Source organism: Neocloeon triangulifer, unplaced genomic scaffold, assembly GCF_031216515.1.
Source record: "Neocloeon triangulifer isolate White Clay Creek 2 clone unplaced genomic scaffold, ASM3121651v1 ptg000014l, whole genome shotgun sequence".
In the NCBI taxonomy this organism is placed as follows: Eukaryota; Metazoa; Arthropoda; class Insecta; order Ephemeroptera; family Baetidae; genus Neocloeon; species Neocloeon triangulifer.
In genome coordinates this window covers 26,696,418-26,710,846 of record NW_026775556.1, presented here as the reverse complement: position 1 = coordinate 26,710,846, position 14,429 = coordinate 26,696,418, and the positions used below count along the sequence as shown (strand labels likewise).

The following is a 14,429-nucleotide window of genomic DNA, read 5'->3' as shown; positions in this document are numbered from 1 at the left end:
TTGCTTTCCGTCACATATTTATTATATAATATGTATGTCATTATACAAGTTTGGGTTCTCAGTACAGCGCTATTTCCCTTAGTTTTTATTTTACCGTATTTCTTTCAAATAAAACAAAAATCAATTTCTAAGATGGGCAGGGAATTCTTCTAATACAATTGACGTGGCGACGATCGAGCTTTGGTTCTTTATAAATTTATAATAATTTTTTGAGGTGTCTCGATAGTTTCCACTCTTCTTTTTAACGGCACCTCTTCAGTCCCACACGGAGGATAAAATTTGCCACAGAGGTTTCAAAAATAATTTCAAATATATAGAAATTAATATGTTTCAATTATGATATTTTTAACTTCTGATACAGCCGTCGATTCCAATCCACCACGCAACATTTATTATTTTCACTTTTCTACTCTCTAAATTCCAAAAGTTTATATAGGTGTTTGGTATGAGTATGCACGTCCAATTAAGATCTGTTTACACCCATTTAATACATTTTACTATAATTTTGTTAGGATAGTTTGTCGAAATTGATTAGGGCTAAAAAATTAAACAATATAAATATGCATATCTAATATTCTTTTAAACAAAAAATTCAGATCTTTTTCACACAAATCAATAAGTAAAAAACGCTGTAAAGTCAAAAAACTTGTATAAAAGAAAGAAGCGAGATTTAAATTCTCGCCACGCTAAATTTTGAGCACATGAAATACAATCAATGCATATTTGGTATTTGTGAAATGAACTGAAATCTTCCATCTTCATCTCCAAAAAACATGCTCTTATTTTTCAAAGCAAAAAAATCAATTTATTAAAAGAAAAATGTCTTTGTACAAATCAGTTTAAACAATAATATTTTTGATTGGATATGGTAATAAAAAGATCTTGAAAGACGCAAGTATACAATTTAATTTACATCAGCTTTTGTTCCAAGATCTCTAGATGAACAAAAAAATCACAAAAAATAAAGAAAATCCTTTTGTCGATATATGGCTGCATTTTGTGACAAACAATAATTTACTTAATAATTAAATTAACACAACATACTTGGCGGGAATAAGGTAGATCAGACTAGTGTAATTTGTGTGCATGTTACAATTTTTGTTTTTTTAAATCGAAGACGGATTGTACACGAAAAACCTCATTAATTTTAATTAATCTCAGACTAGAAGGAACAACCCATTGTGGCAAAATAACAGATAAATGCCCGTAGACGTTACAAAGAGAAGCTGCAAAATGTACTACTTATTCCCAAAAAAGTGAGCAGAATCTGCAAACGAAATTTGCATTTATTTTAATTATTTATCAGTGGAGCTCTTTTATTAAGTTTTCCCTTTTTCGCAACACATGTCCTGAGATAGAGGTGCCACAGGTATCGCATTCTAGGTTACAAATTATAATAAATAACACCCACGCATACACACTCTTTAGCTGCATAATATTTACGAATTATATGATATCGCGCCAATATCAATAATGCTAATTAATGGCTTCCAGTCAATACTACATACCGGTAATCGTATTCTAACGAAAGTAGTCGTGTAAATTAGCCAATTAATATTTTCCACATCTTGTATAGCCACAAAGCACATTTTGATTAATTCAATTATTTATATTTATATATAGTATTTCCATATGGTCAACGTATTTAATCTTGTTGCAACAAAACTCCCGAGGGATAAAAAGGAACTGTGGAACCGTCGTGAAATGCTTTTTTTCTGCCTTTCAAATCAATCAAACTGGAAATGAAAAATTATTCATCGGATTGCGTTTTTCGAGAGTTTTGATTGCAAAAGCTGGTGCTAAAAATGTACACAGGTATTTTTCTTTGCTCGCATTGCAATATTTTGACGCTTATAATAATTATTGGAAAGCTCTTTGTTCACAATTGCATGCGCTCCACTGATATGCTGACAACACAAAGACACACTTTTGTGTGCCAACAACACTGTTTTATTTTTAATTTATTAATTTTTTACAAATAGATCTTGAGCTTAGCACTTTTATATACATAGTAGTTTATATCAAGGTAATATTCTGCACTGTGTTTTTTTTCCATTTAAGTGAAGCACCACGTTTCCATTTCTTTGGAATGCATATAGTCACTGCAAAGGTTTTGCTAGGGGTCACGTTATTCCATTTATTTGAAATAGTTCGCCTGTAGCACAATCTTTGCGTTGAACTGGACTATTGCTTGACTGAGAATTGACTATCCATTCTAAATAATATATATTAATTTTACCATTGATAAGGAACCAAATTTGGTTCATATTCCAGTGTTTGCGTGCATGAGAATATGTGTGCGTGCGTACGTTAGAAACAAGTTTGCCTAAATTTGCGTTTCTTTTTATACTTGATTACGCTTCATCTCGGTAATCACTGCAGTGCGAGCCAGTTAGGAACTGATAAAAGCTCATATATATATTCGACCTATTTATCAACGATAAAAAAAGGAGAAAGCCCTGCTGAGAGATTCTCAATCATTGTACTTAAGCAAAACAATACTTATTACACCGTCTTAATAGGATATGACTGTAAAAGATTAAATTAAGTTTCAGTTTGGTCCGAAATTTCCCCTTTGATTCCAGTAGAGAGTTATATACAGACGGAAGGAAATAAGCACACCGCAGACCTGTCAACGAACAAATCACAATCCAAACGAAATCGGTGGATTTCATTTTGCGTAAATATTTATGTGTTAATATACTTTGGTTTCACCTAAGTAATGTAATTATGTGTGTGTGTTTTTATAAGTAAGTAGTGCTCCTACTAGGCAGGCATTATTGAATTTCAAGCATTCGACTCTTTGAGGTTATCAAAGTATTCAAGAATCTGCTCATAGTCCATCCCGAGGTTCAGGTCGAGGCCCACGTCACTGGCCATCAATTCTTCCTGCTCCTCTTTGGTAAACATCGGGTTGCCGACTATGTGGGCCCTTTTCACGCCATACCTGTCAGGGATTGCCAGTTTCATGTCCCTTTTCGCCTTGGAATGCGGGCTGCTGTCGTCTTCGTCAACCTCCGGAAGGGGCTTGTCCCTGCCCTTGACACCCTTTACGCGGTGGTTGTTGAGTTTTCGGGGTGACCTGGCCTTCCAGTTGCTGTCGCCAGGCCCAACCAGAGTAGGCACATAGGCGGCTGCGGTCAGGTTGCGGTGCGGCGGAACTGGGGGCTTGTAGTTGGGGTCACTGGGGCTCAACTGGCTGACCTCCGCAGCAGCCTCTGCTTCTGTTCCCGTGGAATGTTGATGAAGAGGTGGCGACTCGTTTCTGTAATTAAAATTATGATGATGTGTTGAACCAGCAAGGAATTTTGTTAATTAATTCAATAAAAGAAATACTTACGAGCGCCATATGCTCTCAGTGCGGAGTGGTGGCACGACGCGTTTTGTATACGTGTTGTCGTTGATAGGTGGATGTGATGGCAACTCAATGTGGGACGGGTTGTCAAAGCTGGTCACATCCGCTGAACCAGGATTGTTGATGATCCGAATGCCAGCCGACGAGTGGTTTGAAGAGCGCTCAAGGGTGGCTCGGCCCAGCCAGACCCAATCATGAGCATTTTGGGTAATGCCCATTCTGGCATTGCCATTCTGCACCGCCGCAGACGCATTTTCGCGGTTCTGGTGCAAAACCAGGTGTCCAAGTTCTGACTCTTTGAATTTCGACGCGTAGACAATGCATGAGATGACAAAGACAACGATCGCCAGGCAGAAGGCGCCGAGTAAGACGTACATGCCGATGACCAGAGGGGTCATCAGTGGTGTGTGCTGCTTGGCTGGTAACTGGCGTGCCTGCACTGTCGGCTCCCGGTTGTTTTCATCTTTCAAGGGGATGCCTGGTGACACAATAGAAATTATTGTAATTAAATTTTCGAATGATTTAATTTCTACTTACCGATGAGAATGTCGTGCAGTTTTGTCAAGTCACTGGTTCTGATTCTCCCACCGTGGTGCCCGTCGTTTTGAACAAATTCTGATTTCTGGGTGGTCTTGAAATCCACTTCTACGTTGGCAAAAGCAGTGCTGAGGATGCTATTAGGCGCTGGTTGAGCCTGGCTTTTGGACGCACCACGTCGGGCCGACAAGAAGGAAGCGGCACACTTTTCCGGCAGCTGGAGACTCACTTTCAGAAGGTCTCCGTGGCCCTCTCCAACTGCAATGACTCTAGGATGAGGGGAGGCGGCCATGGGAGCAAAAGCTACCACGTTGGAATTGCGACTCTCAACAGAGAGAAGGTAGTCCGAAATGGGCACATCTCTCAGGGCCATGATGGTGTCATCCGAGAAGTGGGCCTCAATGTCCAGCAGGCCCTCCTGATACTGGGCGGTTAACTTGCGTGTCACAGAAATGGTGGCAATGTATCCATTTGCTGTGTTGTCTGTTGAAATTCCCAGCTGCAGACCAGACACAACTCGGACCCTGAGTCTGTTAATCGTCACTCGATCGTTGCTAACACGGACCTCCTTGGCTCCCAGAACTCGACCAGTAACAGGTGACACAACCTGATGAAAAATTAAAAGAAAAAATTAACAAGCGGAATTGAAGATTTTCAGTAAGTAATTTTTAAATTCAGTTAGGCTGATTCAAAATAAGAAATTCGTACCTGAACTTCTGTTCTTCCAACGCTCTGCCCTTGCAAAATTTTTCCATGCAGAGAAGCAATTCTCGAGTCAGAAACTCTGAGCGAGCCAACAACAAGATCTGTGACCCGTAACCATGTTCGTCTTGAGCCATAAAAGGAGATTCGACCTATATCATGGTCATCTGCATAAAATCGAGAATAGACCTGCAGAAAAATTGTCTTTAATAGGACAAAAATGATATTCTTGATTTTACCTCCACATTGGTTTGTTGGAATCTTAAACGACATTGAAGTTTTTCAGAGCCTTCGTCTGCTTTGTCGTCAACAGCAAATGCATCGTTCCAGCCGCCAATGCCTGGCTTAGCATACTCATCTACTGGAGGTCTCTCAATTTTGCTATTAAAAAAAAGGACAATATAATTTCTTAAAGTAAATCTTAATGATATAAATAATTACGAATGAATGTTGGTATAATCTGGAACTCGCCACCCCTTGACTTGGCTAAGGCGCTGGTCAGCAACCCAAACCTCCAGAGGATACTCTGGCATCCACACAGTAAATTTAGCAACTCCTGAGTATGGGCCGTACTGCACAAAGACAGAGGCGTTGCTGGAGCCACGCACTTCGGAGCCATCAACATAAACAGAGCTGCATGATGTTGAAACCTGGGCGCAAAAAAGAGATTGTAAAAAATGCAGACAAGCAGCTCTTTAATAATTCATAAAGGAATGATTTATTTGGTCTCTAGGAATAAATAGCAAAAAAATCAGCTAACCTTGAGCACGCTCTCCTCCATTGAATTGCAAGACGCTTGCAGAGTGACATCGGCAACTTTTCCAGCGCGACTGACAATAAAGACTTTCATGGCTTGAGAAACTTGCCGCCCAGTTAACACAGCAGTATTCAAAATTTCCCACGTCTACAAAACAGATATTATATTATATATGCAATTAAATTTCAGACGAGCTCACTTTTGAAATAGGCAGAACGGCATGAATGTCGTCCTTTTGTGTGTCGAATCGGGCAGTCAGTTTACGACGCTCATCCTCGTCTTGAGTTGCACCGCCCTCCTTCAGAAGACGACTTTTTCGCTGCTGAAGGATGAATTGGGAAGTTCCGTGAGCAGAGGTTCTGAGCTCGTGGAAACGCGTGTCACCCTCCAGTACGTATCTGATGCTCCATACTATTCGACCACCCTCCCAAGGCTCGGAGGTTTCCTCAACTTCAAACAACCAGTTGAAAACCTCCTCTACAGGATTGCTGAAATTATAGAAGATCATAAATATTTGTTCAATATTCAGACCAAAATAACTATAAATTATGTTATTGATAGTTGTTTTATAGAGTTACCTCTCATTTTCTGCTTCGTTAGTGAGGGTTGCAGGCTGATCAGATGTCTGCGGGTTAGTTCCTGCCAGCGGAGCAATATTGTTTTCAGTCCTTAAAACAGTCACTGTGCAGGTTGTTTGCTTCGGATTAGTTTCCACAGTCATGTGCCAACCGGCAGACGTGGATTGTGCCCCGAGCACCTTTAGGCCGCTCTTTACCCGAGCCCTGAAATCAATTTGGGAGAAATGATGAAAAATTTTCTAAATTCAACTAAATAATAATATTTCAACACAAAAACTGGTTGTGACACTTCAGAGACAAATAATAAAGATAAACAGTCTTCAAAGCAATTAAAAAATAGCTAATAAATGAAACTTTATTGGTAGGCGTACAATAAAAGCCATAAATTTCAATTAAACTCACTTAGATGAAATAAAAAAGATAGAGGCTGCAATATAAATGGAACCAATAAAATTTATAGAATTATCAAAGGTGCAAAAAATATTTTACCTGACGACAAGAACGGAAACTTGAGGCGAGCCAGGACGAGGCTGGATGAAGAGGGGCACGTAGAACCGAGATTTGGGGTAAAGTGGTGCGTGGGGCAGAAGCATGGCAAGGCCGGGGTCAGCTCGCAGTTCCCGATACGGAGCCACCGAAGACACCAGCGGAACCACTCCCAGAGGAGTCATCGGCTGGATCTGGACGCGGGTGCTGGGCGATGGGGCGCACGGCTCGGAGCCACGCGGCTCAAACACCGAATAGGCGATCGCGACCAAGCGGCGAGGAACCTGCGAATTATTGATTTTTTTTTAAAGCGCCAAGGATAAAAATAAATATGAAGTCATCATGTTCAGTGAAGTAATGTTCATATTCCATTATAAAGTCGGCGGGGTGTCTTATTTCAGTTATTTTCCCGCTTGGCAAACACGCCGGGATTTTTTTCTGCCTCTTGGCTTGCTCTCTCATCCACTCACTCGGATTGCTTGACACACAACTCACTAAGAGAGACCTTAAAAAAAAGAGGGATACTCGAGGTTTGCACACTCTCGGTCTCTTTTTTGTGAGAGCTCAAGATTCGTCTCCGAGATAAGGGTTGACCACCAAAAAGCAAACTTTCATCCCTTACTTTCGTAATTAATTTTTTTCACGACGAAACTCAAATATTTGGCAGAGGAAAAATTCTCTTTGTGAATTTGAAAGCCCGTCAGTTGACAAAATTAAATTGTCTGTGAGTGAAGTCGAGACAAAAGTAAAAGAATGAAGTGTGCCTACCTTATTGACTGGTTTAGTCTCATGGGGTGGTTCGGAAAAGTAGTCTGGTCCCGGCAGGGGTGGCCACCAGCTGGCGGGCACCGTGAGTTGGGCGAGACACACGCCGTCGTCGCCACCAGGGCTGCACGCAGCCACCTCGGCCGGCTTGTCCTCGAGGGTTGCACTCAGGATGATGCAGATGCGTTGCTGGCGGTGGGCGATGGGGGCAATTTTGGCGCCGCCGGTCGTGGCGGCCACGGAGCTCTGCTGGCCGGTGTGGAAAAGGACGCGCAGGACAGGATTGTCACGTGGTATCTGCAATTTAAGGAAGATTTTGTTAATTAAGGACGTGACTTCATTCACTTTTTACTTAAAATTTTATGGAAAGTTAAAAACACCAAATAATTCAATTTTAAGAAGAAGAAAAATGTACATTTTTGATACATTTTAGTAAATTTGAATCTAAATAATTGTGATATATTTGGTGATTTTTTCTCTGTAAAATCTATAATTTTGGTCTGTTTTGGTTGACTAAAGATAAGAATATAAAAAAACACACTGTTTGGATTTGACGTTTGTAAACAAGGAAGTGGAGGAATTTTGTATAAAAATTTCAAACTTATTTGTATTTAAAAATAGTGATACAAGATTTTAGAATAATAAAATGGATAAACTCTGACCTGTGGCGTGACAAGGTGTGAGCTGATGTCGAGGTTGTGCGAGTAGAGGTCGGCGTCGAGCGCCTCCTGCAGCAGAGTGGCCGGCGCCGCCGACGGTGGGACGTCCAGCGGGTCCGGGACAATGTACCTGGCAGGCACGGTCTGCTTGGTGGAGAAAGGGCCGTACGTGGCGCGGATGGACACGGGTTGCGAGCTCTGGAAAACGGTGAACAGCTCGCGACTGAGCACCACCTCCTCCTGGTCGCTCGAGCCATCGTCGTCGGCGCCACCCTTGCCGGCAGCCTCTTGGCTCAGGCTGTGGTTGCCGAGCGTCTGCTTCAAGAAGAATCCACCATCTTTGTTCTCAAAGTGCACTTCGATGCAGGATGAAAAGTCTGCAATCAAATATTCATACAGTTTCATTTTAATACGAGTTTATTTGCCGAATAATAATAATAATAATAATATTTCAAAAGAAATCTAGCGTAGATTCAGAAACTGAGCAAGAAAACCATTGCTTGAAAAAGGAATTAAAATGTCGAATTTTCAACTTTTAATTGGAAATCATAATTTTTTCAAAAACAAATTACGATTCGTTTCAAAAATATTTAATTTCTCCATTTAAAACTTAAAAATTGACAAACAGAGACAAACGGCATCAATCTCAATCTGTTTTAGAAAAAAAAGTATTAATATTTCAAATTTTTTAATTAATTAAAAAGTTGAAATTTTGACATTTTAATTTGTTTTCCGAGCAGTGGTTTTCTCGCTCAGTTTCTGAATTCACGTAAAGATTTCTTTTGAAAATTCTAAATAAAAAAATTACAAAAACCCACAATCACACTAATAAATTAACAATAATAATAAAAATATTAAATATATTTGTTAAAATATTTTCAATTAAATTCTGTTTTGCCTATCCCTGAAAAAACTAGCTTTTAACTTTGAAATACAAATTTAAAATTAAGTCCATGGCTTCAGCGGCTAAATTGTTATTTTCCAGATATTAAAACAATATTTTATCCTATTTAGTTTTAAATCAGTTATAAATTATATATTATGTCCATTTTATAAAAATGTTTCCATCGAAATTGTTCAACAATAGACTTTTCTGAATTAATTGTGCCTGAGGAAAGATTTGTACAACTGCATGATGAAGATTTTATAACTAAACCGGACGTTTTCATAGTTAATGAACATTACTTTTCAGAGAGCTGGAAATTGCTGCTATTCCACAAAAGGGTCATAAGAATTGTGGTGCAAATTCGCAATTTGCAAGTTTAGTTTTCCTATGTTGTTAAAGCCTCCGTTAATAATGGGATGGAATTTACACAATAAACGGCTTTGTTATATTCGAGTTAATCCCTCTGCATAACTTGCCGTCAAAAAGGATGCTTTGGGCGTTTTTTACGATGTAATTAGATATACAAGTGAAGCTTTTTGTGCTGTTTCCATAATATATCCTGGCGCTGCGGAAGTTTGACTGAGTGGCTTCGGCTAAGCCACGGGCTAAACTATCAACAAGGCAATAATAACGAAAGTGAACTCCAAAGGTTTCAAGAAGAGAAAGAGAGGAAGTATATTGCGCCCTAAATTACCTAAAATTTTTGTAGGGAAAAAAATAAGGTTCGCTTAATTAAAAAAAAAAAAAAAAAAAAAAATAAGAGGTTTCTAAGTCGTTTTACTAAAACTGTGCAGGAAAAACTTGGATTTAAATAATGAAATACATACAAAATTTTGAATTTTAATGAAGAAAATTAATTTAAATGAGACAAAATTTGTACCGCTTTGTGTCACAAAAAAATTAAAAAACTTAATTAAAACACGGAAATTAGTGCAAACAGAGGAACATAAATGGTCTATGTTTTCTTATTTTTTGTGACACAAAAAGATAAAATTTTTAAGTCATTTAAAATTAATTTCTTGATTAAAAGTAAAATTTTGTGTACAAATTCCATTCTTTAAAGCCAAGTTTTTCTCGCACGATTTCAGTAAAACGACGTAAAAACCTCTTGAAAATTAAAACCTGAAACTTGTTCACGATTTACAACACCACACAAAGACACTAATTAGAATAGAAAACACACTAACAATAATTTAAAGACAAAATTTGTAATTCTATCTATAGATATTTTTTTTTTAATTACTACAAATTTAATTCTTATCTGAAGTCCCATATTTCTTTAGTCACTGCTCTAAAATTTTTTTAATGCGTCTTTATTAAACTTTATGGAAATTTCTTTTGATATTCAAGTTGTACATTCTATAATTCTTTCACAATTAAACATTTCTTTTATATTCAAATGATTTATGGAAACTAAAAGAGTTCTTCTGTGACAAATTGAAATGAAATATGAATCTTTCAGCCTTTTGTGGAAACTGTTGAGCCAAAGATTTGATAAAACCGTGTAAAATTGATTTTCGTTGCGTGTGAAGAACGATAAAAAGATAAAAGAGCGTTTAATGAACCGCGATGGCCAGAAAATGGGGCTCCTGTTGATTCCATCAACTTTTCTAAACAAAGTGAAGCAGGCAATCTTAAATTAGATCACGAACAGCTGCCAAGAGATTCTAGAATTTAGATACAATTTTCAAGTCAGAAAAAACGTGCTCTATTAAATTTCGTTCTCCGATTGAAAATTCTTTCAACGACATCCGCGAAAATCAATCACGGAAATGATAATAAATTATTCGGCGATTATTCAAATCTAATCCTAATCGACAGATAAGGGTTGATAAGAGCAACCTGTCTCACGATTAATTCCGAAAACCAAATAAAAAGCGTCACAGACGATCGGGCTTACCGACAGAGACGGTGGCGAAGAAGGCGAGGAAAATCCAAAATCGGGCTTTTAACATTAGGTTTCGCATCTTTAGCTTTCACATTGGTCCACAGTAAAAAGTGATCCCAGAGACAAACACAAGCCGCGGTCGCAGATTATCTATGGGCGCATCAATTGCACCTGCTTGTCCATCAATTGGCAGACCACGTCTTTGTAAAGTTCACATGAAAACGGCGACGCACTCGCAAAAATTTTTGTCTCAACTTTCGGGACTGCGGAGGCGAAGGGTCATGTCAGCAGCGTCCAACATTGCATCGAGTTTGGTACAGATTATGGACTTGCGAGAGTATTGATATTTCTCGGGAAGCTGACACGCCTCCGGGTCCAAGGAGGAGATCCGAACGAAACTACTGCAGAAGGGGGATCCACGGGCATGCAAGAACAAGTTTCAACTTGAAAAGCCACCCCGTCGTGTGCCGAGTCGAGTGGAGTGTAGAGTGCGGAGGCGGGGCTTGACCGCCACTTCCCCTCCAGGCCCGATCATTAAAAGGTTCGTGTTTTGTTTGCTGTTTGCTGTTTGCTGTTCAAAACATGCTGCTTTTTAGGACTGTTTAGATTGTTTGTTTTTTTATTAATAATTTGTCCAGAATGAGGTGCATTTTTATGATTCGAGCGATCAAAGCTTCCTCTCTGTCGTCCAAAGGCTTTCACTTTCGACAAGTAAGCTTGATGGGCAGCAGATTAAACCATCAAGAGGACGGTGTTGTCGAGAATCACGGATTTTCTCAACCGGTCATCGATGAAATTGGAGCGAAAAAGACGTTGAAAATCGCCATGATCGGCCTGCCCAACGCAGGGAAAAGCACCCTGATTAATCAAATTATGGAACGAAGGGTAAGAAAATCAGAAAAATTAGATACATTTGTGAATTAAAAAAAAAAAAATAAAATCTTTGTAGGTTTGTGCGACGTCGATGAAAGTGCACACAACTTCAAGAAAAACTCAGGCCATTGACAACACAGGAGACACGCAACTCGTATTCCTGGACACTCCAGGATTAGTGACAAATGCAGAGCTCAAAAAGTATTATTGTTCAAATCTATAATAATTATGTAATAAGCATTTGTTTCTTTTAGACACAGTCTTGGCGAAACATTCATTTCGGCTCCCTTGGAGTCGATTCAAGAGGCGGACATGATTGCCGTTGTTCACGATGTATCGAACAAATGGACTAGAGAATATCTGAACCCTAAAGTCCTTCACATGCTGAAGCAATCAGGAGATAAGCATTCCATCCTTATTCTTAACAAGGTAAAATTTAAATTTATCCCTTCATCCTCTGCTTATTAATCAAAATGTGCAGTAATTTTTAATTATTTTTCATTACTTTGTAGGTTGATCTATTGAAGCATAAAAGGATTCTCCTGAAACTTGCTGAAAGCCTTACCGAAGGTCAACTTTTGACACAATTGCCGTTTCGAAATACGCAATACCCTAGTGAAGAAAATGAAGACGACGCAGACGAAGAAAGAGAACAAGACTCTGAGAGCAAAAGAGGCTGGAGAAAATTTTCTGATATATTCATGGTTTCTGCTTTGTCTGGAGAAGGTGTTGGTGATATCAAGGTGGATATTGTTAAAAATCACTGATTTATGAACTAAACAAAAATTGTTTGCAGGAGTATATGCTGATGAATGCAAAACAATCACCCTGGAAGTTTGACCCAGCCATGTTCACTGATCAGGAAGGCAAGCAATTAGTCGACGAGGCCGTAAGAGAAAAATTACTAGACAATTTGCCTCAAGAGGTGCCTTATCAAGTCTTGGTAGAAACAGAATTCTTCCATTACACTGAAGCAGGTATTAAATTATTACCCTTGGTTGCTTTTCGTATCAATTAAATTTAGCATATTCAGATTATTCAAATTAATTGTAATTTGATTTTTAGGTCTTTTGTACATTTCGGTCGTGGTCAACTGTAAGCTAGAAAGACACATGAAGATGCTTTTGTCCAGTGGCGGCAGTCGAATTTCACTGATAGCCAAGGAAGCAGAAAGGTCTCTTGCAAACTGCTTCCGATGCCCAGTTAAACTTAAAGTTGTTGTCAAATGTCATGTAAAAAAACCAACTCCGAAAATTAGTCCTATTAGTAGAAAAGGGCTACTCAATGCATAAATATAATATAGTTGAACATGATTTATTAAAAATATAGTAATCCAATAATCCTAATTAAATTGTTTATTTATTTTTCACAAGTCGTCGCCTCCTGTTTACTAGCTTACAATTTAAATTATTTATGTATAGTGTTGTTCTTTTTCATTAGTAAAAGCCACTAAACGCTATAAAAGAAATAAAAATTATGTACATTGGCGCAATTTTTTACCTTCATAGCAAACTTAATTAATTTAAAAAATTGTCCTCATCATTTTGCTGCTGCAATCTCTTGTTCAGGCTGAATTTCCCGCTATTTTCTTGAAGGCTGACTTGACCTGCCATCTGGTGGGCGTTATCGTTTTTTGCAAGAGCCGCCAAGCAGGTTGTTTTGTTGTTGTTGTTCCCGGCTTTTACATTTTCCTCTAAATTCGACGTAAAAAGCGATTGTTCCCAATAGGTTTGTTGCTTTTCATGAAAAATGGGAATGAATCTTCAAAATCGTTTGATCATTTTTCAGACAAAGCGCTCTCAGGATGGCGTTAAATAACTCAAAACAAGCTGCTGCCAAGTCTGGGCTCCAGCTGCCCATATCTCGGATAAGGACCATAATGAAAAGTTCTCCTGATGTTGAAAGTATAGGACAGGATTCTCTGTTTCTAATTACTAAAGCAACGGTGAGTTTAAAGCAAGGACAAAAAAAAATTACCACATACCCTTGGAAGAAAGTCAAAGTTCCAAGTATTTTAATGCCGAATTTTTGCTCGAATTTTTGCACATAATTATGTTTTTGATTTCAGGAGCTATTTATCCAATCTCTTGCTCAGCGAGCTTATGAAGATTCTAAAAGGATGAATAATTTGGGCTACAAGCATGTTGCCAATGTGGTTCAAACTGAAGAAGAATATGATTTTCTCAAAGGTACATAGATATTATGTCTCACAGTTTTGATCCTTCAATAATTTTTCATTTTTGGATAGAAATACTACCAAGAAAGGTGTTGGTGAAAGACATTTCCAAATATTTGAACAAGGGTGAGGAGGAGGACGAAGAAAAGTGTGAAGACGAAGAACAAGAAGAAAGTGGCGACGAGGAGGAAGAGGGATAAAAATAAGAGGACACTAGGTTTTCTCCTTTCCACATTTTGTCTTGATTCAGAACCTCTAGTTTGCCAGGTAGGTTGCCTGGCAAATTCCTTAAATCAGATAATAGTTAAATAATTATTCGGCAAATTATGAAAAAAATCTATTAAAATCCTGGACGTCTTTGTTATTAGTTGCGCTACACAAATGAATACATACAGTAAAACAATCAAGGATGAGTGGAAATTCTGCTCATCTTATTTCAAATATTACAGATGTACAGAATGAACCTTTTACCATCTTCATAATAATTAATTTTAATTCCAAGTGTACAATGAATTACAAATAGCCTAATTTATAAATTTTAATGTTTTTATTGCACAAAGTGCACTTAATGTTAATATTATAATGTAGATGTGACATGATTGAAAAATTCCATTTCCAATATCTTAATTTATTTTAAAAAACTGTCAGATTCTTAATTTTTACCGATAAAAATAATTTACAATTTTCATTGAATAATGAATTGGTCATTATTTCAAGAAACATAACATGCACGAAATAAAATCTCAATCTTTTTACTTTTCAGTAAT

General features: G+C 38.1%; 3 protein-coding genes across 3 annotated transcripts; 2 read left to right on the top strand and 1 right to left on the bottom strand.

Moving 5' to 3' along the window:
• Positions 1 to 8: 8 nt before the first annotated feature.
• Positions 9 to 11,029, bottom strand: LOC132199858 (transmembrane protein 132E). The gene is made up of 13 exons (XM_059624912.1): positions 10,626 to 11,029; positions 7,843 to 8,216; positions 7,184 to 7,477; positions 6,419 to 6,699; positions 5,930 to 6,133; positions 5,551 to 5,839; positions 5,355 to 5,498; positions 5,036 to 5,244; positions 4,834 to 4,975; positions 4,601 to 4,783; positions 3,893 to 4,499; positions 3,341 to 3,833; positions 9 to 3,265 (listed from the first exon to the last, which is right to left on the bottom strand). The coding sequence occupies exons 1-13, from the start codon at positions 10,690 to 10,692 to the stop codon at positions 2,788 to 2,790; spliced, it is 3,765 nt and encodes a 1,254-aa protein (XP_059480895.1). The 5' UTR covers positions 10,693 to 11,029; the 3' UTR covers positions 9 to 2,787.
• Positions 11,030 to 11,153: 124 nt separating this feature from the next.
• LOC132199859 (GTPase Era, mitochondrial) lies at positions 11,154 to 12,831 on the top strand. Its single transcript, XM_059624914.1, has 6 exons — positions 11,154 to 11,498; positions 11,563 to 11,687; positions 11,741 to 11,915; positions 11,999 to 12,229; positions 12,283 to 12,463; positions 12,552 to 12,831. The coding sequence occupies exons 1-6, from the start codon at positions 11,253 to 11,255 to the stop codon at positions 12,776 to 12,778; spliced, it is 1,185 nt and encodes a 394-aa protein (XP_059480897.1). The 5' UTR covers positions 11,154 to 11,252; the 3' UTR covers positions 12,779 to 12,831.
• Positions 12,832 to 13,124: 293 nt separating this feature from the next.
• LOC132199565 (chromatin accessibility complex protein 1) lies at positions 13,125 to 14,429 on the top strand. The gene is made up of 4 exons (XM_059624382.1): positions 13,125 to 13,214; positions 13,275 to 13,431; positions 13,555 to 13,675; positions 13,735 to 14,429. The coding sequence occupies exons 2-4, from the start codon at positions 13,291 to 13,293 to the stop codon at positions 13,860 to 13,862; spliced, it is 390 nt and encodes a 129-aa protein (XP_059480365.1). The 5' UTR covers positions 13,125 to 13,214; positions 13,275 to 13,290; the 3' UTR covers positions 13,863 to 14,429.